General features: G+C 39.7%; 2 protein-coding genes across 2 annotated transcripts; both read left to right on the top strand.

The window, feature by feature from the left end:
- Positions 1 to 535: 535 nt before the first annotated feature.
- On the top strand, positions 536 to 9634 carry LOC307024760 (glycerol-3-phosphate acyltransferase 4-like). The gene is made up of 13 exons (XM_079659151.1): positions 536 to 752; positions 1582 to 1830; positions 4827 to 4896; positions 4987 to 5284; positions 5586 to 5660; positions 5822 to 5911; positions 6021 to 6114; positions 6238 to 6353; positions 6976 to 7031; positions 7207 to 7292; positions 7368 to 7496; positions 7859 to 7938; positions 8206 to 9634. The coding sequence occupies exons 2-13, from the start codon at positions 1663 to 1665 to the stop codon at positions 8381 to 8383; spliced, it is 1440 nt and encodes a 479-aa protein (XP_079515277.1). The 5' UTR covers positions 536 to 752; positions 1582 to 1662; the 3' UTR covers positions 8384 to 9634.
- A 121-nt stretch (positions 9635 to 9755) lies between these two features.
- Positions 9756 to 24153, top strand: LOC307024751 (uncharacterized protein). The gene is made up of 6 exons (XM_079659135.1): positions 9756 to 10241; positions 17614 to 18035; positions 18956 to 20957; positions 22172 to 23029; positions 23371 to 23485; positions 23621 to 24153. Exons 1-6 carry the CDS (start codon positions 9898 to 9900, stop codon positions 23825 to 23827), a joined length of 3948 nt encoding a protein of 1315 aa, XP_079515261.1. The 5' UTR covers positions 9756 to 9897; the 3' UTR covers positions 23828 to 24153.
- Positions 24154 to 25766: the final 1613 nt, after the last annotated feature.

The raw sequence follows: 25766 nt of genomic DNA, 5'->3' as shown, positions 1-25766 counted from the left end.
TCATGGTTTATCAAAATGAATAATTTCTAGAAAAGATGCAAAACATCTCTGACATTTACAAAAATGTTTTAAATAGCAATCTGACAAGTGTTCTTAATGATCTAAACACACAGTCCTTTCTATAATGACTCATTGTGTTAAGTTAACAGTAACAGGACACAGAATAGACCATCTTCACCCTCTCATTAAATCCAAATACATTTTCAAAGGATAAAACTATAACTGCTTGCAGGCAATTTTGTTGTTTAAGGTTATTTTTCTTCATAGATTAGTCTCTTTAGGTAAACGTTATGATAAGTAGCTCTTATCATAAATGCCAAGCGCATTCTCATTTTTTAAAGATGATTAATAATGGATACTAGTCTATGTGATGATGTATTGCTTTGGATAAAAGCGTCACTAAAATGTAATGTAATGTATTATTATAATGTTTTTTCTTCTTAGTATTTCTGTCCAGTGTGAGCGCATTACATTGACAATAAGCAGGTTATATTCGTTTCAAGCTCTGTAATCAGATTACTGTGGACTTCCTGCCCACAGTGACGGCGGCTCTCATTGGTCACATTTTGTCATGTTGCTATGGTAAACCTGTAAATAAAGCCAGCAGCTGCACACAGATACATGTAACGATTTTACAGCCGGGATTGTCCTGATGGAGAAACACCTGCTGTACCTGCTGACCGACTGTCACCCCACTCCTCCGCCGCCACAACACTACCGTTAGAAGCGGGGGACGGTAATGCCGTTACCAGGTAGCTTACACAATATTAGCCGTTGGTCACAGTGACAGTAAGCTTTATTAACCTAGCAGCTACCTTCTTGTATGCTAGCATGTTGCGAAACTAACTCATGGAAACTTGCTGATAAATATTGCATACTGCGACAGAGTAACTTAACATTAGCTAGTAGGCTACACTAGTGGTGAAACCATATGCATAGAAAACAGTAGCTGTTTGCTGTTCATTCTTATTATGTTGGTAATAAATACGGTAATGCAGGTGATAATGTGTGACATTATTGTAGCTAGATAGCCCTGCTTGTTGTACCATAACGTTAATGATATATAGTTTATATCTGTATCAAAGTAGGTTATTTATTTAGAGTAACTAGCTTTTAATATTCAACCTTTCAGTGTTAATTGCATCCCTCTGCTCTGAGGTTTAACTGGTAATGTACCTTCAAATGTATTCTTACATTTATTTTTTATCATTCAATTCATAGCTAGTGACAATATTAATTTAGTTTTCTTTAAACCTTTTTATCTATTTTTTTTTAATTCAACATAACCATACACTTTCCGACAAAGGACCTAAAATAAATTAGATAAATGCAAAGAAAAGGAGGGCGAAAACTGTAGACCCTGATGCTGGATTAAAAAGGTATTTTGTGTTGCATCTATAATATATGAGGGTGTCACAAGTCACATGTGTCTAATATCATACCCATTATTGGTCAACAGCAACAAATTATTATATTGTTCAAAATATAAGTCAATCACAATTTAGCACAAGTCACCTGAAAGGGATTCTAAACATTGTCCTTTTTTATGATAATCTTGATCGTTTGATCTGTCTTTTTCAGACAATGAGTTTCTCCTAATGTTCGTTCCACCGTGGGCTTCGGACGGCGTCTCTTCAAACTGACCAGGAGTCTGTGAGCAGCATGGCTTGGTTCACAATTCCTGTTGAGAACCTGCTGTGCAAGTGTCTCTGCATTTTCATCACCGTCTGGTTGACTCTTCTAATTGTCTTCATAATTGTGCCGGCCGTCCTTGGAATATCTTTTGGTATCCGCAGACTCTACATGAGGACCCTTCTCAAGATCTTTGAGGTGAGTATGGTCTCTGTGTAATGCACCATGTTTTTAGAACGATACATAATCAAAGTCATTTGTGTTGATATGGTTTTGGACCAGGGTTTCGTTTATTTATTATAAACTTAACACAAAAAGTAAGGCAATTTGTGTTTGGTAGATAATTTCTATGTTGTAACAATGCTTTTTGGCAATAAATCTTATATTGTTGAAAAGACTGTTTTCTTACCTGTCCAAAGGTAACACATTTGTGAGGAACAGGCAGACAGGCCATCCCATCCTCTCCACTCCTACTCTATCGGTGCAGCAATCAGCAAAGCCTTCTCTGCGTCTTCTCCACACTGTGACCTACAATCCAACTGTTGTAGGCAGATTCTGGACTCTGGACTCAACAAAATGTTCCTCTACATGTTGAGGTTCCAGTGCATGTGGGCCTGAAGGTGATGGGCAGGCTCCTGGCAGCCGTATGAGACCAGAGAGTGGCTGCTGTTTGGCATTGGCAGATAATTTTTCATGGGCGCAACCCACATACTTAGCTCTGCTGCTCATCCCACAAATGCTTGTTCCTCACAAATGTGGTACCATTGGAAAGGTAAGAAAACAGGCTTTCCAACGGTATAAGATTCATTGCCAAAAAGCATTGTTACAACAACAAAATCATCTACCAAACACAAATTGCCTTACCTTTTGTGTTAAGTTAACCCTTAAGTGGGTCTTTTTGGACCCGGTGAGGTGGTTTTCTTGAAGTATCTTTGAAGTTACATTTTTTTATCATTTCATATTCCAACTATTCCTCAAAAAACATGTTTTGGATATCAAGCCATTCACAGTTTAAATGTACATTTTATACTTTTTAAGAAATTGTAGTTTTTGTATTTCTACCCCAAGCTTCCATAAGTGGGTCAAAAATGACCCGCATGCATTTTCTATTGAATTTCGGTTTTTTTTTCAAAATGTAAAAAAAGTGTCTAAAATTATAAATAGTGAAAAATTAAATATAAAATGTTTCTAGTGTGAACCAAAATATAATACTAAATATTATACAAGTGATTTTTCTTAACCAAAATGACAAAAATGTCATAAAAACACATATTATTCTAATACGTGTCCTTTTTGACCCACTTATGGAAGAGTGTAGGGTCCAGTCACTCGTGTATCTAAGGGTTAACAACATGTTGGAACAAATATCCTGCCACTAAACTGCTACAGTGTAAATCTCATTGATTTCCCCAAATAATAAATCCATACCCGGCTTAATGGGATCTATTGATTCTCCAGCTCAGGGGGGCTATTAGAGGTATAGAGGCCATGATGCTGCCTACTCTTCCTCAGGGATTTGAGGACACATGGCAGGGAGCAACACACTTTTAGCCATGGGACCACTATCTGAGGGTGCTGCAGACTGCAGGGAATTTATACCTCTGGGATGATTAATATCTACTGCTGGAGGATTTTTATGATGTGCTGCGGAGAACAAAAGGCATTTCTCCTCTCAAGTCCCGCCCTTGGGGTCCTTCAGTTTCTGAGGGAGTTGTAAGAACTCCCCTTTTACACAAGAATTAGGGAAATAACTGAGGTTGCAACGAGACAGCAAACTGTTTTACTAATTTCCCAAAGGTTGTATTAGAACTGTTGAAGGCAGCCAGTTGCCATTTTACCAACATTAGTTTAGTTTGTTTTGGTATTTTATTTGAGCTCTGGGTACCTCCTTTAGTGAAGCGTTGTGTGGTGTTCCCAGATGGACCGTTTCGAGTGGGTCACGGATGTGTGAGTGAAAAAGTGAAGTTTTGGGGGGGAAAAAGTCAAACTTTTATTTTGAAGGCCGATTTTCTAACGCTGTGCATGCAGTCGGCGTTGGACTGGAAGTACCGGAGACCATAAACGGTGTTGAAAACTTATGTCACGTAGTGATCATCTTCTCAATAAAATATCTTTGCTGATGTTTTTTCGAGTCTTCTGGCCAATCAGAATCAAGATTGTTGCCGGAAGTCCCCACGGAGAATAACTTTGCGGTAGAAATCTTCTTTATACATCCATGGGTACAACTTCAGATAAAAATGAACACATAATGAAATATGAGCCCCGGTTTGATGATTGACAGGTCACAGAACAATGGGAGCTATCTACCCTTAGTCACACACAGTCATATCCTCTTTACTCTTCTCGCAGCAAGATGTCAGAACAAAGTGAAAAACATACAATGGCATAAAATATTATGAATATGTCGAGTAGTAATACATTTATTTGTTTTCTTCTCAGAGTGTAACACAATGCATAGTTTGTTAGTATTTCTAAAAATCTCCTGGGGGAGAATCCCCCCAGACCCCCCTGTTGGGGATGGGTTTTCAGCATGTGTACCTTTTTATAGAGTTCAGCTTTGATTCCATCATCTCATTAAACCTTTTTTAAAAGCATACTTTAGTTCTGTGAAGGGATATATGCACTGTACTTCACTTTTATTAATATTGTAGACTATGCTGAAAAGCGTATATTACAGCAGGTTTTTTTGTTGAATAGATTTGAGTGCTTCAAAATGTTGGGTCGCGATGTATTGAGCAAGTAAAAAGTGGGTCCCGAGGCCTGACCAGTTGAGAACCAATGATCTACACCACCATATCAGTTATGGTTTTTATAGGGCTTCTAAGCATTTATAATTATCTTTGCTTCATGCAGCAGCTCTGTAAATAGTTGATTGTGTTGGAGTGTTTGTATGTAATAATTGTGAATCGTTTGTTTTTTTATGGGCTACAACACGTTTTTTTTTTTCCAAGAACACATCATTGATGATTCTTTGAATGTGCTCTCCCCAGGTTTATGTGTCACAGAGGCCAACATTGTGACCTATTTCCCATGTCAGACCAAGCGGGAATCTGGAACACAATCATGTTTCTGAAATGTGTCTGTATTGTTTAGTCATCTGCACGCTTCTCAGAAAAATATATTCTCCGAATCTGTCATCTTAAAAAATGTAACAATGTTATTTTCAGTTATAAAAAATATGTTTTTCTTATTAGTGGGCAACCTCACGAATGGAGATGGGAGCAAAAGAGAAGAACCAGCAACTCTATAAACCATGTAGTAATGGTAAAAAAGTTATATTTTAATATTTCTCACTCATAACTGCCACTTTGACTATTACGTCAAATGCATATCTTCTTTTGGTTCTCATTGTAGGAATCATAGCCAAAAAACCACCAACGTCCTTGCAGCAGGATCTCCAGGAGCTCCGTGGTTCTGCCAGCTGTCCGCGCTCAGAGCCTCAGTTTGAGATGGCCGACATCTTCTTCTTCTGCCGGAGAGGTATGGAGAGCATCCTGGACGACGAGGTGACCAAGCGCTTTTCTTCCCAGGAACTGGATAGCTGGAACTTGTTGACTCGCAGCAACTACAACTTCCGTCACATCAGTCTGAGACTCACGGTCATCTGGGGCCTCGGAGTGCTCATCCGCTACGGAGTGCTGCTGCCTCTCAGGTCAGATCACAGCCAGGTGATGGGGTCGAGGGAGTAATAAAGTACATCTCATCGTGCAAAAACTAGTTCAGTCAATATATGTAAGACTGTACCCAATATCTTTTTAGATGTGAGGCTTCTATTGAGGTTTTGGAATTAGCTGTAAATATATGTCGCCATATTTCTGATCTCATCACCCTATATATATATATATATCCTTTATTTAACCTGGTAAAGATTATATATATATATGGAATATAATTATACTTTATTTGACTGCAGTGAAGTTTAACATAACAATCTGATCTGCTTTCCTCTGCAGGGTTACTCTGGCAGTCACTGGCATCGGTCTCCTTGTAGTTCTGACTACTTTACTCGGCTTTTTACCAAATAGAGAGTAAGTTTCCCACAATTCTCAGTAACAAGTCAAGGTCCCTTTAACAAGGATAGAAACTAAAGCTACAAGCTACATGATGCATATATTGGAACCAAATTATAACCTTGAAGAGTGCACCCTAAGGGGACTGGAGTAATTGTTGTTATGCTGCATGTGTTTAGGTTAAGGTTCTCCCTGAGTGAGAAGATTCATCTGATGTGTCACCGCATCTGTGTGAGAGCTCTCACAGCAATCATCACTTATCATAACAGGTACAGTATGTTCGATATTATGAAACAAAACCAGTTCAGACAGAGATGGAATTAGAACATTATGATCATCCGAACTGTAATATTCACAGGTTTTCATATCATATTTCAGAGAGAACAAACCGAAGAATGGAGGGATCTGTGTGTCCAATCACACAACACCCATTGATGTCATCATCTTGGCTAATGACGGCTGCTACTCTATGGTAGAAAAGTGTGTGTGTTTCTGTGAGTGAATGTGTGTGTTTTCAGAGTAAATGATTATGACCAATTAGATATAAGTAGAGCTGTTGTTTTTGAGATGAACTTGTGCTGAACTGGTCTCTCAGGTCGGCCAGGTGCATGGAGGGCTAATGGGAATGATCCAACGAGCCATGGTGAAGTCCTCTCCTCACATCTGGTTTGAACGCTCAGAAGTCAAAGACCGACATCTAGTGGCCAAGAGGTAACAGTGCATCTTCTCAGTGTTAGAATCACAATCAGAAACAGGTTTATTACCAGGTAGGTTAACAGTACACATGCGAGGAATTTGATTTGAGTTGTGGTGCATACATAAAAGTAAAACAAAAATTAAAAACAAAGATAGAATACTATTTGAAGAAAACTATAATAACATTACAAAAATATAGTAAAATATAGCAGTATTTACATTGAATATGATTGAAATCGTAGAAATTGAATTATAATAAAATATGTGCAGTAATGACAAACAAAATAATTGTAAATATTGTGTGCATTAATGTAATGCATAGAGTCTATGATGTGGCTGAGGTACAGTGCGTTGCTCTTACTGTACATAATACAATTTGTCCACATGCTTCGTGTTGATACAAACTGAGTTGAGGCATTTAAGAATATAACCACACATATATATATATATATATATATATGACATTTCCAACTCAAGTGATATTTGAACTTGAAATGGATCATGGGGTATACATTTATACTGATTTGGGTTGCTATAAAAGCAGTGGTTAATATTGAATTTCATTTAACTGAAAGCCTAGAGGTTAATGGCGAGAGTCTTTAAAAACATATTGATATCTTCTGCTTTGCCATTTTAGGCTAAGTGATCATGTTGCCGACAAAACGAAACAACCTATCCTGATCTTCCCTGAGGGTATGATGATCTATCTATATATATATATATATATATATATATATATATATATATATATATATATATATATATATATATATATATATATATATATACATACATATACATACGTGTAAAGCCGATAGCATTGTGTTTTTTGTGTGACAATAAAGTCTTCACGCTATGTCTGCTGCAGGTACTTGCATCAACAACACATCAGTGATGATGTTCAAGAAGGGCAGCTTTGAAATTGCCTGCACGGTCTATCCAGTTGCTATAAAGGTAGGAACTTCTTTGGTCTTTTACCTCCTTTCTACACATTTTGCCATTCTATGTGACTTTATTTTCCTCTTGCAGTATGATCCTCGGTTTGGGGATGCTTTCTGGAACAGCAGTAAGTTTGGCATGGTGTATTATCTGCTGAGGATGATGAGCAGCTGGGCCGTTGTCTGCAGCGTTTGGTACCTGCCGCCCATGAACAGAGAGGTGAAACTCTTTGTCCCAATAACAATATACAGGACTTTATCAAAAATGTACTGTATTTCATTGTCCCACTTGACTTTATCTGTATACAGTTTACTTTTGCCAGATAATTCCTGAATGCACCATAAAGTCCTTTGCACCATTGCCTTTCTTTATTTTAGGCTGCTTGTCTCTTTGTAACTATATTGCATTGTGGGAGGAGCCTGGGCCAACAGCTAGGCTTTAGATATTGTGCAGATGACAATGAAGACTTTGAAAGATTAAACTTCAGTGATAGATATTTCCGATGATCTATTGTTTATTCCATTGACTGGAATACTTTACCCTCCTTTCTTTAGCCTGTTGATTTGTGTTTTCCTGTGTAGGAAGGGGAGGATGCGGTGCAGTTTGCAAACAGAGTGAAAGCTGCCATAGCTGAACAAGGAGGATTAGTGGATCTAATTTGGTGAGTCAATAGCTAAGTTTCCATCCAAATGTAGTGAAAATAATAAATACAAAAATAGCAAAAGAAATGCAGTTTTTTGCATGTTATCATTCATGACCGTTGCATTTATGTCCATTCTTTTTTTACTTAGTTAATTGAGATGAGCAGTATGTTGGATTTTATTTCGTTTTTAGCTTTAACAGAAACGTTTGAGTATTACATGGAAGACACTGATGACACTGTGTTGAGTCTGTGTGTGATTTTCTTTTCTTATCTGTGTCTTTTCAGGGATGGAGGGCTGAAACGAGCAAAAGTGAAAGATGCTTTTAAAGAAGAGCAGCAGAACCTTTACAGTAAAGTTCTTCTAGGTGAGCAGGACGAGGGGGACCTAGGTGACAACAAACATTTAGAGGATGAAAATCCAGAAGAGGATGAAAGAAATCAAGATCCAACAAAAGAACAATGAGGACACAGAGAATATAGGCCATTATAAATAAAGAGTCTTACATCTTATAACGTGATGGTGGATGTGAATTATAAGAAGTAGAAATGTCTATTAATATATGTCAGTACTGTGACTGTTATTTTTACCAGCCTGAAGGAAAATATTTTTCTTTTTCATATATATGTGTAAAATGTCTATTTATTTACATTGTTTGTATGATTAAAGCTAGGAGAATAGTTACACTTACAGTACAGAAAGCTCAAACTTTGAAAGACATGCAAAAGCTTAAAGGTCAGTTTGTCTTTGTTTTAAAACAGATTGATCATAGACCAAAATCCGATAGTGACCTTCATTTTACTGTGAGCTTGTTGTATATCTGATTAAAACACATTCATATCTAAAAGAAAGTCTAAAAATGTTGAGTTTCTAGTACTACAGTCATCTCATCACAGCCAGACAGGGGCCGTGCCAACATTCCTGAGTCACCTTGCTAATTGGCTCAAGGCTCTATAAGTGTCTTCGCCCTTAATCTTAAAAACAAGGGAGAGGTGAAAGTGAGACCAAACATTTTCAGGCCTGACACACCATGTAAACCAAATATCAAATGTGTTTGTCTGTGGTTGTTAGAATAGTCTATGAAGGATTCAAGATTTACAATTGATGCAATGTGTTAATTTGCTCTCTTTACAACAGTAGCAGTCAGTGTTGTTAGACATAAACCGTATCACATATTGTGGCATGAAAAATAAAGATGCAGCTGTCTTGAATACATAGATTCCCCAAAACATCTAATCAAACTCAAGGGAATGAGGGTGAGTTGAATGCAGGGGAATAACTCTTAAAAAGCCACTCTATTCATCCACTAAAACAGAAGGAATAACAAACACATTCCACATGTATCAAGGCATTCAGTCCTGAATCTGAAATCCATGCAGACACTGGCACTGCAGCCTGATTAAGATTCAAACTGGAGCTGCTTGTGAAACTGAATACAACCTATCAGCTGTCAGGCTTATCAGGTATCCTGGCCTATAGGCTATCTCCACAATTGGATCACAGGTCTCATGTTTTTAGATTTACAGTGGATAATAAAGATGTTAAAGCAGGAGAAAAAAATGCAATTGACAGTAAATGATTAAAGAATACACTAGAATGTGTTTAAATGTGATGACCAGAATAATCCATCCAATGAAGTATGCAGATTAAACACTGTCACCTGTATCAGTCAGTCATTTGAATACAGCTGATGCTCTCTGTCAGCTGTCAACAGGCATCATGTGTGGCCTGTTGTAAAACATTGTTGTAGAGTGAATGTGCCATGCAGATTTGCATGTAATCTGCTAATCTGGAGGAGTGTCTCGTCTCCACCAAGGACCCCTCTCGGTGTAACCACGCCCTATCAGCTGTTTCCTCAAAATCACCGGAGCTCACGGGAAAAAACTTTTTCTCCAGTCGCTTCAGTGCAGTCTCACAGTGAACCCATGAGAGACTTCACTGCGTCTTGGAGTTAAATTCTGTGCGATCCAGTTCTCAGCATGTCTCTGGCGGATCTGCAGTGGTATCCCACAAGCGTCCAGGTAACGGTACTCCAATCCAGAGGCCTCCGGATAAAGGGGAAACACGGCACCAACGATGCGTACGCTATCATGCAAGTGGGCAAGGAGAAGTTCCAAACCTCGGTGGTGGAGAAGAGCGTTGCCCCGGTGTGGAAGGAGGAGGCGGCCTTCGACCTTCTGCCGCCCGGCCGAGGAGGACCGGAGCGCGGCACGCTGCATGTCCACGTCCTGCACCGGGCCCTGGTGGGGCCGGACAAACTGCTGGGACAGGCGGTCATCAACCTGCTGGAGCTCAGCGAGGACAAGACCCGCAGCAAGACCGAGTGAGTGCACACACTGCAGGGAGTTACAGGGTCATTATTTAATAGGTATATAATATGGAAATATAAATGAACTGATGCCTGATTGACAAAGCCTGGTTCTGAAACCAACTATTGTTTTACTTTGTAGTTGTTATTTTATGATTCATGTAGAATAATTGTCAAAGTTCCCCTCCCAAGATGTCAGACAGACCAAGAATGCCCTTATTTGAAAGTTTAGAAAACCACAAATAATCTAAATTAAAGAAACTGGAACCAGTCGCAGAAACATTTTCTGTCAATCAACTTGTCAAAAGTCCTCTATGAACAAATATCATTAACTCATTTTAAGTAGGTATCACTGACCTGTCCCCTGGCGGAATAACCTGGTGGTTAAAATAGTTTTTTGTTGTCCTTTTCAAGAAATGTGTTTCCACAGTTTGCAAATCCTTTCATAAATGCAGTCTACTGTACACTACACATACACAATAACAGACACCTGATACATCCACATGTATTCAAACAACATACCTAGCACTTACACACATGACAGTTGGGTGTTTTGTTGTGGAGTGACAACTTCTGCCATAGTGTGCCCAAAACTTTTCAAAATAAATCCTAATGTAGAAGTTTTTTTCAAACATTAAAAAGCCATTCCCAATCCACTACATATAAAGACAAGACTTTTTTTGGGCATATGTTACTTTTTTTTGCTGCATGTAAATGTGGGAAATCATGGGGGGTTAAATGAAGACTTTCATTTTAAGCTGCCCACATGGGGACACCCCCTGGTTGTCGGTTCTGTCAGTCATATATCAGCTTTGTGTTCTTGAAGGACAAAAATTCATAATCCTTATTAAATCCTTTAATAATTACAAACCAAGGTTTCTATAATCTAACAAATTAATTATTCAGCATCTGTGAAAACTGTAGATTAGGGTTGCCATATGCATATATTTGACTTAATTTGTGCATGTATTAAGACTCTTTGGAAGTGAGTTCCCTCTGAGATATTTATATGTATTTCCACTGAGGTATTACACACACACACACACACGCACACGCACACGCATCACTACACAAGCCCACTTTGGTGCCTTTGATTCATGAATGTTCCTTACTCGCTCCGGTGCAGCTTAAGGGATTTGTTACCTCGGCACTCGGCAGCAGCCTTCATGGATGCCAATCAGCATTACTTACTCAGACGAAAGATTCAAGTCAGAGGATTCACTCTTTCATTGACTGAACTTTAAAAGAAGACCCAGACTCCACCCCACTTTGCCCAATGAAGCACGTTTCTGTAATTGCTAAGTTCAAAACATCAAGCGTTCACATTTTCATAACGCTGCATTCACACGGAGCGAGGAACATGAAGCAATTAGCCACCCAGTGTTTACAGGCCTCGCTGCTGATATTGTAAGGACTCACTAATGGTTACCTGCATGCTCTTCAAAGCATGACGTTGTAAACAATAGGCTCTTCAGTCTCTCAAAGAAAACATTTAACGTTTCAATTCAAGGTATCCTTGATGAAATTAGAAATACTTTCAGCCATGTCTTTAGTTTAGTACGAGTGGGAAATGTTTTGTTGCCCTAAGCTGTTTCTGAGAATGTTAGTCCCCCGCCGTGTGACCAGTATTATATAAAATCCTACACACACACAATCTCACACACACACAGTCTCCAGGGTTGTTTGTTATTGAGGTCTGTCAGCTCTGTTTGATGTATTGGGTCATTGGATGAATTGTAATGTGGCAGTTGACGTTCATTACTGCTCATGTTTTGTACAGCATAAAACAATATCGATTACCTGTCCAATCATTATGACAAACAACCTTTTTCATAAACCTTTTATAGAACAGAAAAAATATATCCATAGTTAAATCAGACCTTAGAGCATGTAGTGAGCTGTGATTTTAAAATGCTTTTGGTCACACAAGGCCCTTTGCATATCGTTCTGCTTTCGGCCTGGCTTGTGTCCAACTCGTCAGCTGAACCTCACCTGGCTGTACGATGCATGCTTAATCGTGCATGGTTTTGTAGTGTGTCCATCACATCTGCTCTATTTGGCACTGTGTCAGTCAAATAATCAAATATAGTTTTCTGAGGAAATCATGTTTTAGCTGGTGTTGTGTAAATGCTCAACATGTTTTCTGTTGATCTTTCAGTAGCCTTCTGTGAGCTGTGTGAGTGCACCTTGACTCAAAGGTTTAAATCCAGCTTCAGCCTCGCATTCCTGACTGTTTTTATCTATGAAAAGCAAACAGGGATGGCAACAGACACATTCTAGCGAGGTCAGTTTTTCTGAGCAACACCTCTGTGTCTGTACTGCTGACCTCAGACTGACAAACATAAGCTGCCTGCACAACAGCTCCACTGTTTAAGGTACATGGTGTGTGCGGAATTTAGCCAAAGCTGTTTTTCCACCAAGTTTCATGTGTTGCTTTCTTAAAGAAGGCACTACAGATGTAACTCAAAAGTCTTCAGAAACATTTAGGCAGTCAAGAAGGACATGAGAAAATGTCTTGAAATAACTTCAGGGAGTAGTAGAAGTATGTATTGTTTTTTTGTTTAAAGTTTTTTTGTTTGTGCCTTTCTTATTCTGACATCTTAAATGATCTTCTAGAATTAACTAAGTGTATAGTTTTGCTTCTAATACAACAATCTTCTGTCAGGCCTGAGAGCAAATGCGCTGTGAAGCATGGAAGTTGTTAAAAACACAGTAAATTGAGACTCCTTATTGAAGAATTGGTGTAAGAATCTGTAGTATGCATGTCTCAGAGTGTGTACAGCATTTTGCTGCTTAACAGTCCATCTTTCCTGGCTTTCTCTTGGATGTGTACAGATGGATTATGGAATATTTGCAAGTTTCTTTGCACAGTCCTTCATTTTGGTTCAATGACTTCAATCGGGCACCTGTACGCTGTACAAAATATGAGCAGTAATGAACGTCAACTGCCAACAATAAGCCCTGGACAGTTTTAGTCCTTGAACATTATCACTCCCGAGTTGTTTTACTCACTCAGCTCTCCTCCCACTCACACAGCTGTGCCCAGTGATAAGGCCTGAGCCACACATTGTCTTATCAGCAGCTTCACAAGGAAGGATGTGTGTGTGCAGAAAGTAGAATACATTTTACAAAATGTTTAGTCATGAGTTATCCTCGTGTTTGTGTCTGTACAGCAGAGAAGAACACTTTCTTCTCTTCACAGGGTTCACGGACAGATCTCTGAGTTTAAAGGCGTTATCTTCTTCATCCTCCAGGCACTGTTAAGTGAAGACACTTTCACAGTTTTATTCTTTCCCTGCACACACTTACTACCCCAGCCAGTTAACGCCCCAACACTTTTGCAACTTCCCTTTTGTTTGAACTGAACTAGCTACTTCTTCTCTTCATTATTTCCTAAAGGGATGTATTTGTGTGTGGCATGTGCCGGCTAAAGCAGCAGCAGCAGCAGCAGCAGCAGTAGTTGTTCAAAGGTCAGGGTTGTAAACACACCTCACGTTAAAGTGTAGTAACTGTAGGACTTCTTACTGTTGTGTTAGAATAGTTTAGTATGCTCCAGGCTGTCGTAGTTCATTGAAAGTATGATACACAATTGATATATGCTTATACCATACATTGTGCTTTGCTATATATCGTTACTTGCATAAATCATATACTATGTTTATACTTATAATTTTGCCCTCTACTGTACTTGTACAATACATTGATATTGTGCTATACTAGGCATACAAATAACTTATATCTAAATAGTTTGTCAAAATGCAATTCAGTATTACATTAAGTATTGTGGTGCAGCAAAGATTGCAACGCCTACAAATCCAATTCTATAAAGCTTTAGGAAAAAATCTTTGTGTTGGATTTTTACGGAAAAAATCCAACCATGATAATTTTATTGTATTTTTTTATAAAAAAGGAAAACTTATGCAAACAAACTACTATTTTATATTTTTCAAAAGGTTCATCCCTTTTCTATGATACAGGTTTACAAATACTATGTGTTATACTATTAAATCGCACACAGTTGTTTGTTTTCTAATTACCGGTTATCCAGAATTATCGATACAAGAGAGGCTCGTTTGTGGGGTGAAATGACGAGAATGCACTATAATCAATATTTTAATTAACAATGGATTACATGACTCTTGTAAAAGGGGTTGCTCATTAAAAACTTTACCAGACTCCTCTCAGCTCTCTATGACACTTTGAAGATTCAAGTGTGAGTTTGAAAGAGCTGGAGTTTTTACATTTGACATGGATTTGTAGATAATAAAAAAAATGTATGAGCTCTTGATATGGATATAAGGGGATTAAGGTGTTACCTGAGGTGAAGCTAAAATGTGGGTGAAATATCAGCTTAGTTTAATTCCTGGCTATTTTAAATAGCTTCAGATCAGATACCATGGTCAAGAAAAAGCTTTGAAACTCAACTTTTCAGCAAAGTCCTTTAGGCTATAATCAATATTTTTTCCAGGTCACTAACTTTGTTTGTAATCAATAATCCAGTGAGAATAATCACCCAATTCTACTCAGTGTTTTAGCCACACCAGTCAGCATTTTCTGTTGGTTTCTTTTGTTGTTTTTTCAAATTATCTTGTGATTTAATGCAGTTTTAAAGTCCTCATTTATTTATCTTCATTTTGTCTGAAGCTCTATCAAAAATAACATTGACTGCCAGCTCTTCCAGTACACATTGCTGTGAAGCATCATACATCCTTTTATAATGTTTGTTTTGAAGCCATATTGGGTTTATTGTATAACTGTTCTTCTTTGACAACTAACCTATTCAAAAGGATGTTTGGATGCCTTGGATGAAATATTATTTTTCATAACCTTCTACCACATAAATATATTAATGTGTACGACAACAAACAACAAACCCTGTCCACATTTGAATGGTAAAAACATGCAATATTTATCTAGCCCTTTTGTTTAAAGGATGCACATCAGCCAATGGAGGGTTTCTATAGTGCAATATGTATAATGTCAAGCTCTACTACTCATCAACAGGAGGAGGCGGAGGTGCTGTGACAGCAGTCTCACCCATTTAACAACTTCCAGGAAAACACATTTCCCTCCTTATGTTTGTGCAACAATGAAGCAGAGGAGGAGGAGGAGGAGGAGTGTGAATCAAAACATTATATCTCATTCAGTACCAGCGAGAGGAAGACAGGGAGGGATGTTATGTAATGAGCGGGAGGGGGGGGGGGGGTGGTTACAGTTTATGCCACATATAAAGAAATTCAACTTTAAGACGTACACAATGTTATGTAATGTTTTTTCTGATTCAAGTAACTTCCTTTTTTGCTTGACACAGCAAGGAAGGACAGTTATGAAGCCTCACAAAAGAATGCTATACACACACACACACACACACACACACACACACACACACACACACACACACACACACCACACACACACACACACACACACACACACACACACACACACACACACACCGATTGCACCCACGGCCCCCTTCCTCATTTCCTCATTTCCCCAGGAATCCAAATTTCAGTTCGAGTTGTTTGTTCAGCGGTGAGCTGACCTCAGATTTCTGCCTGATTGGCACTTTTTATGCTGACTGCTCCTTTCCGTGTTCTTTTAAAGTATTCTGCTTTTTCTGAGACCCCTTTGGACCGTGACACAGATGCAGAAGTTGACTCAACCTGGTCTCAGTGGAAGTTTACTCAGTTATTTTTTTCTTCATGTTATTACAATAATTACATTTTGAGTTGCTATTTTGAGCTTCAAATGTATGTTTCTGTTGGGTTCCTTGAATAGTATTTTATTGTCAAGCTACATCAAAATGTGTTGGGCATTGCAAAGGTGGTTATGAGGTTTGTAGTCGATTTTTCCAGAGGAACCCTGAATAGTTTTAGCTTTTTGAGGAGTGGAGATTAAGCTTGTTGGATAAAAACTCCCTCTTATAAGGAGCCGACTGGTCTACTGATTGTCTTCAGGGTTAGATGTCTGAAAAAGTGCGGAAAATGCAGAAGGTCGATTATTACGCATATCTTCAAGGCATAGAGTGTAACAATCGGAGATCCTGCTAAGTAATACATTTACCCTTTATTATCAATCTGATCCTAAAGTAATACTTATGATTTGCTTCTGTGAGACTTTGGCGGAAAAAGTTTATAAAGGTTGCCTATTGGTGCAAAAATAGTAAACACAATAAAAGCATTCATTACCTCCCCCCACGAATGGATGCCAAAGGCGGAACATTATTATTATTTGGTCAGTTTGCCTCAAAGACCTTGCGAAAACATTAGAGTCACTGCTGAGTCACTCTCAGTTTGCTACTGGATTGATCAAAGTTTCCACAAAGAAGCTGCAAGGATGAAAAATATATCCATTCAGATTACATTATGGTGAATAACAGCCTGTGTGCAAAAAATGCTCCAACAAAACATGTTTCCTCCGTGGCATCTTGTTACTGCAGTTTGTTTTTGAAGCATTACGTTTGTAAAGTGAATGTTAATGCACATTTAGATTTTGAAAGTTTTGCAGAGAGTCTAGGTTATTTGTTCAGCTAAATTACACTAAGCTTTCATCCTTTTGTAGTAAGTAGAAAATAAATCTAAAATGACTACTATAACTCCCTCCTGGCCGGTCTACTTGCAAATCCAACCAACCTCTACAGCTAATTCAAAAAGCAGCAACCTCCCCAAGTTCTCCCACAATACACCTCCCCTTCGCTCCCCTCACCGGCTGCCAGAATGAGCTTTCAGACACTTGTACTGGCCTACCATGCTGTAAAGGGATCTGGTCAATCCTACATCTAAGACATGGTCAAACCATACTCCAGCACGTGCACTTCGCTCTGCATCTGCCAATCGGCTTGCTAGTCTCTCACTACGAAGTGGAATCAGGTACACCTCAACAAACAAGCCTTTTCGCTATCCTGGCTCCCAAATGGTGGAATGAGCCTCCCACTGATATCAGGACAGCGGAGAATCTACTATCTGTCGTCGCAAACTGAAGCGCCACCTGTTTCGCTTACGCCGAATAATCACAACAACTAAAAAAAAAGTACTAAAGAGTGTTACTTACAAGCACTTACAGTGATATTTACTTGTTTGAAGAAATATGTCAGCAGTTTAAGTTTGGATCTTTATGGTTTATTGCGCTTATTGTTAGCCGCTTAATATGTAATTATGTGATGTAGAGTCAATACTGGACTTATCTCCTCTGCACCAGGTAGCCTAAAACAGTTTTTCCCAACTATTAGAATTTGTTTAACCTCAAAGACGAAGATAAGAACATCCAGAATAAAACATAGAATAGTTTTCTTTCACTTTTTAAATTAGGTCGCCCAATTTAAAACATTTGACATTTTGTGTTTTAAAAAGCATTACAATTAAAAACTGTGTCCTCTCTTACACAGATGGTTCAAGTTGCTGGATAAAACTGGTAAGGCAGATAAAGACAGAGGAGAGGTTCTGGTGGACATCCAGTTCACGAGGAACAACATGACGGCCAGCATGTTCGACATCTCCGCTGCCGGCAAATCCAAATCTCGTCTGGGCAAGTTCAAGGACAAAGTACGCAGCAAGAAAAAGGAATCTGACGCTGCGTCTAACATGCTGCCGTCCTTCAGTCAAGTCCTGACCGACAGCGAGGAGGAGGGGAAAGTTGAGGGGACTGCGGGAAAGGACGATAAAAAGAAGAAACACAAGATTAAGTCTTTGTTTTCTACCAAGTCCAACCTGCAGAGGAACATGTCTCAGTCCATGTCTATTCTGCCCGCCAAGAACTCCTCGCTGAGCGGCAGCCAGTCGTCTGGGCTGAACGTGGATTCCTCTGAAGGTGAGGAGCAACAGTTTTTCTTTATTTACTCCATCACCTTTGTATAACAATAGAACCGCCAATATTCATTACCCTTAGAACTGCCAAGCAGGGTCATTTTGACCCCTTATCGCAACGGCGTCAGTGCTCAGCGATGTCATTTTTTTTATCATTTAGTTTGTTAATTTTCATCATTTCATATAACACAACAAAACATTTATTTAAACTCCGTTAATGTGGTTGATTTAGAAATTGCTTCAGTTTATATACTAACAGATACATTTTACAATAAATGGGGGCCTTCTACAAATAAAAACATACTAAATACATTTAAACTATAGTTATTGTAGATTAACTACATTATTCAAATTGTATAACCTTTGGCAGTTCTAAAAATAAATATTACAGTATATTTTCTTTTCTCTTCATCCCACATCCCTCAAAATGTACCTATAGATGATAAATATATTTTTAGGAAAAGTCATGAATGTCATGAACTTTATTTCCCCCCCCCCCCCCCCATACAGAATAAGACAAGATTAAATACCACATTTAACATTAAAGACAAACAAATGGTTGAAATCACAGCACAAAAAACTAAAACAAATCAACAACAAAATCGCATAACAAGGTCGAGATAAATGTTAGTGATGGTTGACAGGTGACAGGTGTTAAATCTGTGTTTTTAATTCAGTCTAAAAAAATAAATAAAAAATGATAAATCGGTTAGGGAAGCGTTTCAAACTTTCCATGTACGTTAAAAAAGCCACCCAAAGTACACTTTATTTTCTCCATGTGTAGAAACTTCATAAGTTCTGTCGTGGGTTTTATTTGAACAGGGTTACTGTACATGTATTTAAAAATGCAGGGGGGTTAAAATAACCCTCTTGGCGGTTCTAGTGTTAATTTATGTTCTCCGTTAACTTTTCACCTCCTTCCAGGTAAAAAGAAGTTCAAGTTCATGATACATAAGCGCTCAGGCAGCTCAGACAGCAAAGACTCCGGTCATCAGAAACAAGCTGCTGCAGAACAGAGTAACCTCTGCATCAATGGCAGCCATGTTTACCGTGAAGAGCCGCCCCCCCGGTCCTCTCGCATCGGATCCAACTTCAGTCTGACCAGCTCAGGAAACGGCTCCATGGAGGATGTCCTCGAAAACTCTCCTCCATCTGTGGATTCACTGAGAGCCGTGAGGCAGTATTCACCATGGGCAGAGGAGGAAGAGGAGGAAGTAGAACACATGGAGGAGGATGTGGAGGAACAAAGAGAAGAAGAAAGGATTAAGATGGAGAAAGAGAGGAGTAGGGAACAAGAGGAAGAACAAAGGGTTAGGAAGCAGGAAGAAGAGCTTGAGAGGTTGGCAGAGGAGAAGAGACTAGAGGAAGAAAATAGGAGAGAAGAAGAGAGGGTTAAAAAGGAGGATGGGGTTAGGAGGGAGGAGGAAGAAAGAGCCCAGGAAGAGAGGAGGCGACAAGAGGAAGAGGAGAGGGAAAGATTAGCGGAGGTAAAGAGGAGACGAGAGGAACAAGAAAGGATTGCAGAAGAGAAAGTTAGAAAGGAGGAAGAGGAGACAAGGGTTCAGGAGGAAAGGAGACGAGGAGAGGAAGAGGAGAGGGAAAGATTAGTGAAGGTAAAGACGAGACGAGAGGAACAAGAAAGGATTGAAGAAGAGAAAGTTAGAAAGGAGGAAGAGGAGAAAAGGGTTGAGGAGGAGAGGGGACGAAGAGCGGAAGAGGAGAGGGAAAGATTAGCGGAGGAAAAGAGGAGACTGGAAGAACAAGAAAGGATTGCAGAAGAGAAAGTTAGAAAGGAGGAAGAGGAGAAAAGGGTTGAGGAGGAGAGGAGACGAGGAGAAGAAGAGGAGAGAGCGAGGAGACAAGAGGATGAGTTAGCAGAGGAGAAGAGGAGACTGGAAGAAGAAAGACAGATTGAAGAGGAGGGATTCAGAAAGGAGGAAGAGAAAAGGATGAGGAGGGAGAGGGCTGAGGAAGAACAGAGGAAACGAGAGGAAGAGCATGAGAACAAGAGGAGACGTGAGGAACAGGAAGAGAGGCAAAGAGAGGAAGAGGACAGAATAAGGATGGAGGAGGAAAGGACTCAGGAAGAGATGAGGAGACGAGAGGAGAGCGCAAGGAGAGAAGAACAGTTTCGATCAGCAGAGAAGAGAAGAGTGGAGGAAGAGAGAAGCATTAAAGAGGAGGAGAGGATTAGGAGGGAGGAGGCTGAGGAAGAGAGGAGACGAGGAGAGACAGAGGAGATGGTGAGAAGACAACAAGAGGAGCGTGAGGAACAAGAAAAGAGGCAAAGGGAGGAAGAGGAAAGAATGAAGACAGAAGAGGAGGAAACTAGGAGGGAAAAGGAAACACTGAGACAAGAGGAAGAAAGAAGAAGGATTGAGGCAGAAGAGAAAAGGAAATGGGAGGAGGAGGAGGAGGAGGAAAGGATAAGAATGGAAGAAGAGATGAGGAAGAAAAAGGAAGAGCGCAAGCAGTTGGCAGAGGAAAAGAGGAAACTAGAAGAAGAAGAAATGAGGAGGATTGAGGAAGAAGAAAAGTTTAGGAAAGAGGACGAGAAGAGACAAGTAGAGAGAGCTAAGAAGGAAAAGGAAGAAAGACTGTTAGAGGAGGAAATGAGACGAGAGACTAAACGGATTGAGGAAGAGGAGAAAGTTAAAAGAGAGGAGGAGAGGATTAGGAGGGAGGAGAGAGAGAGAGGAGAAGAGCAGGCCAGGAAGCTAGAGGAAGAGAAGGCAACACGGAAAGCAGAAAAACCAAAGAAGAAGGATGCATCTCAAAGCAAACACAAAGCGGCTGTGGAGACCCCTGCAGAAGTGTCTTCCAATCCGTTTGATGAGAAATGTGCAACTATTCCCCTTGAAGAGGACCCAGACTCGCCGGCTGGAGCAGACGGCAGCGCAGACAAGATGTCCGCCATCCAGCAGAGGTTAGATTTACACACTGCAATTAAAATGTTCTTACACTCCATCAATTGTTCAAACCTGGTTCGAAATTCACTTATGAGAAACGGGGAAGGTTGTGGGTGATTCAGGGTTTGGTTAAGTTTTGTTCTTTGGGGTTTTCCCTTTCCTGTAGTGTTTGTATTTAGGTATTTGTTGTGCATGGAAATGGTCTGCGAGGGCTAACATTCCAAAATCCTTTTCCCTCCCCTGAAACGCCTCGATTGCTTTGTTTACATCAGAAACACTCACGGTTCTATTGGCTAGCGCTCCAACACATTGTACGTAATAGGCTAAGGGGCGGGACATCCCTAAGCGATTGACCAATCAGAGCAGACAGAGGGTGAAAAGAGGTGCTGCAGCACAGGCAGTATGAGAGAAATAAAGAGCTTTTTGAACATTAAAGCATGGAGACACGTCACAGGAGAGACACTACATACAATGAACCTGAAAATGTCTTCTTTAAGATCTTTAGCCTAAAAACGGATCCACAGTCACAGTAGAGTCACAACATACAATTATGAGCATAACAGGTCTCCTTTAACCTGTGTTAGTTATAGATAACAAAACAAGGAACAGAAGAGGGAAGTTTGAATTTTGAATATGACCTGATGAAAATGATATGAAGTAATTTACATGTGCAGAAGTGTTGTTGCAGTTTATCTTCTGTTTGTATTCAGTCAGAACAGCAGCTCCTCTCAGCACTTCTCTTTTAAACGCAACCTAACACCCTCATGAACATTGCATAGCTTTGTGCTTGCTTGTGTGTGTTAGCGTTGGTATGAGCGTGCAGATGCATACATGTGTGTTAGGTAGTTTATGTTTCAACCTGAGAGATTAATCATTGAACAGTCTTACCTCATTTGAGCAGCTGACGCATGAACAGGGAGCTAAAACTACTTGAATACAATGGGTCATCATCACTGAATTAATTATCAAGGGATTACAGGATGTGATTTGCTTGGTATTTGGGAGTTTCTTTCTCCTTTTTAATAAACAACCACATCTTACTACATTGCATTGCTTCTACTAAACACTGCTTCTTCATATGAACAATGTGTCCTCTTTTGTTTATTCCTCTAATTTCTGCATCACAAGTTTGTAATAGATATAATAACGTTAATCTCCTTTTCACCATATTAGAAAGTCACCCCAACGGTGCCCCATGTAATTGAAAAAGTTATCTGTGTCTTGTTTCCAGGGTTCAATCTACTGCACCATTGGTGGGAAGCAAGTCTATTTCTACAGATGAAAAGGATCCTATTAGTGCTCAGCGGGAGAGGCGGCTGGCTCCTCAGCCTCCAGGAAGGAATCAAGACGAGAGTCAGAAGGATGGCTCTGCACAACAACTACCACAGATTACCAAGAAGAGTTCAGACAAAGACATCAAAACCGTCAGTGTTCTCCCTCAGCGCTCGGTGCAAATGATTGCTCCTATTAGTAGGCCTTCCACAGACGCAAAGAACACCCAGAGCTTGACACAAAGTAGTGCCACCAAAGAAACATCAAATGAAGCCAAACACAGTAAACGTCCTGCGCCGCTTAAACCTCTTTCTGTGGAAGAAGAGCCATCATCTAAACCCAAGATAACCCTGACTTCCGATGGCAGCATTTCCCATAAATGTCTCTCCGTGGCAAAACAAGTCCCAATCGCTTATGGCTTGAATCCATTTGAAGACGACGAAGAGGATATTGCACCAGAAGATGAAGCAGCGCCCTCTAGTGGAACTGGATCGGGACAAAAGCCTTCAGTAGCATCACAAGCTGCAGATAAAGATGATGCCTCTCAAACAAAAATCAAACCCTCAAAAGCCCGCGCTCCTCTACCTTCTGCAAGGAAAGCTGCCACAATGAGCCCTTTAATAAACCAAAACGAAGAAGGAGAACATGTTACAGGTGCGACTGATAATGTGACCCATGCATCTGACCCCAAATCAGAAGCAAAAAAAAGCCTCCACGTCCAGGAGGCTCCCCTTCGAGATTCTCAGCCTGCCACAGTGCAGATTGCTGGAGAGGAGGCAGGCGGGAAGAAAGGCGGAGCTCCTGTTCCTTTGCGCAGGTGAGAGTATATTATACATCACACACCGCTAGCTCGGAATATTGTGTCTTTCATAAGAAAAAGATTCATCACCCTTCGCATTTCTAATGCAGAGTTTTTCTAGGATTCATCATTCACACTCATTCATATTTGTTTCATTAGCCGGTTGTATCTGATGAGGTTACTGTGGATCAATGAGATGTCAGCATTAATATAAACATCATATTCTGTTTTATTTAGTGATTCCTAAATAAAAAAATGGATGAAGCTTTATAACTGACTTATACTTGCACGCATACTCTATTTCATTTCACTTTCATCAGCCAGTGCCTACATCTTTGTTTCTTATGTTGTCATTGCAGGCTTCAACCTGTGAAACCCCTTAATCCTCTGGAACAGCAGTCGGTTTCAGTCGTTCAAGGGGAAAGAGATACCAAATCCTCAAGAATCACATGTGAAGATCAGGAGAAAACAAAGGTTGGTAGGATCCAAAAAGTATATAGTTCTTCGAATGAACAAAGGAAAGTCTCTGAATGAAAGAATGTATATCTTGTTTCATCAGACGGTTCTGTATGATTTGAATATATACGTATGTTTGATCCACTCTCACAGGTCGATGCCCCCAGTCTGAAAGGGCCCTATTCCCAGCTTACTCGGGAGGAACTCATCTCTCTGGTGCTCAAACAGGAAAACAAGCTTTCAGATGGAGACAAGAAGATATCAGAGCTGGAGCTGTACATCGACAACTTGCTGGTGCGCATCATAGAGGAGAAGCCGAGTATTCTCATGTCCTTGAACTCTGCGAAGAAAGCTGCCTAGGATTTACATCTGACACTTTATTCCAACTGTAGCCTTTTCTGTTCAGACCCAGAAATCTAGCCATACCACCAAAGAAACTTAGATGTTCTTGTTGAAGGACATCTTACAGAAGCTGTCCCAGTTTTATCTAAGAACTTTTCAAAGATATTTTTACATTTTTCTAAATATTTAGTCGCCTTCTTGACACTTTGCTATGCATTTGACGAATGAATGAATATCTGTCATGAATGTTTTCATGTTGAGCATTAAAGTCTTTGATGAATGTCAAATTATGTCAAATGTAATTACTGTATTTCAATGTAAAAATAAATAAAGTTTAAAAACAGCTTTCAGGTATCAGATCTATGCACTAGTTATGCAGATAATGTTTCTTTCTTCTCAGTGTCAATGTTTATATGTTTCTACTAATACTAAAAGGCGCTTTACCCTGCTTTGTACTATTAACATGATGTACACTGAATTGCTTTACTGATTTATGGTATCAACCTATGCAGAATGAAATAATAGTTTTCTTTTTCTGATAAACAAACGTTATTCCTAATTAATAAAGTTAACATATCTCTGTATAATAGCTATAAAAAAACGAGCTATTAAAGAAAATGTATTAATAATATGAAATAGCATGAACACATTAAAAGAGGTTACTTTCCTGGATAAAATACACTGCAGTTGATAACATTCACATTTGCTGAAAATCTACTGGTGAACAGAACACACATTCATAAACAATGCAGAATAACCATTAGCATATGGATTATACTCAATTATTTTCCTCTTTTTTTTCCTTTACATAAATAAAGACATTTCCACCATACATTGGAACATTAGGACCCCCAGAACCCGCCTTATATGTGGCACAAAACCAGAGGTGGGAATTAAACAAGTAGTACTTAAGTCACATTTTGAGAGGCTACTTGTATTTACTTGAGCATTTCCATTTTATACTTTGTACTTCTACTAGGGCTGGGCGATATATCGAGTTTACACGATACATCGTGGATTGCACTCCATGCGATGTCGTAAATGACCACATCGTGAACAACATTATGTTGTCAAATCAATTTCCCGCCGCGGCCAAAATGAGCTTTCCTTTCTCCCTCATAGACACAGTCACACACGCAGGCACACACGCAGGCCCCGTCTAACTTGCACACAAACATTACACACATGTACAGTGACAGAGAGCAGGGCTCGACATTATAAATGGCCCGCTGGCTCGGAAGCACTATTTAGACACCCCGGGCCAGCATAACGTACTTTCCACTTGCCCGATCGGGCCACTAAAAATATTGCTTGAAAAAAATAAAATTGTCCAGTGGTATAGGTACTTTGACAAGCAATGTTGTTAAATTGTTTCGTTTATTAACGCTAAAACATAGCGTTTCGTGAGGCGGTTGTCGTTGTTGGGTGAAAGGCAAACGGGAGCCTGCTCGCGCTGGCTCCGCAGCAAACAGCTGTTTGCGAGCCAGCGCGAGCAGGCTCCCGTTTGCCCGTGAGCGCCGGGCAAAAAACTATCTTCAAATAAAAGAAAGTCACCGGAGGAGTTAAAGGAGTGACAGGTAGCATGAGAAGAAGAGGGAGATACAGTTTCAGCCAGCTTGATCGATGGAGTTGGCTTCTTCATAGAGTGGTGCAGTGACGCGTCCTAAAACCCTTTTATAATCTATCGATTAGATTTATGATTAGAAAATTATAAAAGTAGGGTAGACATGTGGAGATTATCCGGCTGAACAAAACGTGCATTTATCAAACAGGTTTGTTTTCCACAGACCTTATTTCCAGCTATTTTTCAAAACCCTTTGGAGAAATCCCATTGCTTTTTTGTCGAGGGAACCAGCAGCTTACTTCCTGGTTTTAGGACGCGTCACTGCACCTCTCAATATGATGCCAATATAAACAAGGTCTTCTGTCGGCTCTGTACATCAATGCCGACCTATGC

This window comes from Notothenia rossii, assembly GCF_949606895.1.
Source record: "Notothenia rossii genome assembly, chromosome: 11".
NCBI lineage: Eukaryota > Metazoa > Chordata > Actinopteri > Perciformes > Nototheniidae > Notothenia > Notothenia rossii.
Note: the sequence above shows the minus strand (reverse complement) of the source record. Positions and strands in the feature narration are given on the sequence as shown.

Excerpts from the sequence above, each read along its gene's own strand:
- LOC307024760 (XM_079659151.1), top strand. The coding sequence starts at position 1,663 with ATGGCTTGGTTCACAATTCCTGTTGAGAACCTGCTGTGCAAGTGTCTC. Across the intron at positions 7,032-7,206 it reads TATCCTGATCTTCCCTGAGG|GTACTTGCATCAACAACACA; the intron begins GTATGATGATCT and ends TGTCTGCTGCAG. Across the intron at positions 7,293-7,367 it reads TCTATCCAGTTGCTATAAAG|TATGATCCTCGGTTTGGGGA; the intron begins GTAGGAACTTCT and ends TTCCTCTTGCAG.
- LOC307024751 (XM_079659135.1), top strand. The coding sequence starts at position 9,898 with ATGTCTCTGGCGGATCTGCAGTGGTATCCCACAAGCGTCCAGGTAACG. Across the intron at positions 23,030-23,370 it reads GCTCCTGTTCCTTTGCGCAG|GCTTCAACCTGTGAAACCCC; the intron begins GTGAGAGTATAT and ends TTGTCATTGCAG. Across the intron at positions 23,486-23,620 it reads AAGATCAGGAGAAAACAAAG|GTCGATGCCCCCAGTCTGAA; the intron begins GTTGGTAGGATC and ends CCACTCTCACAG.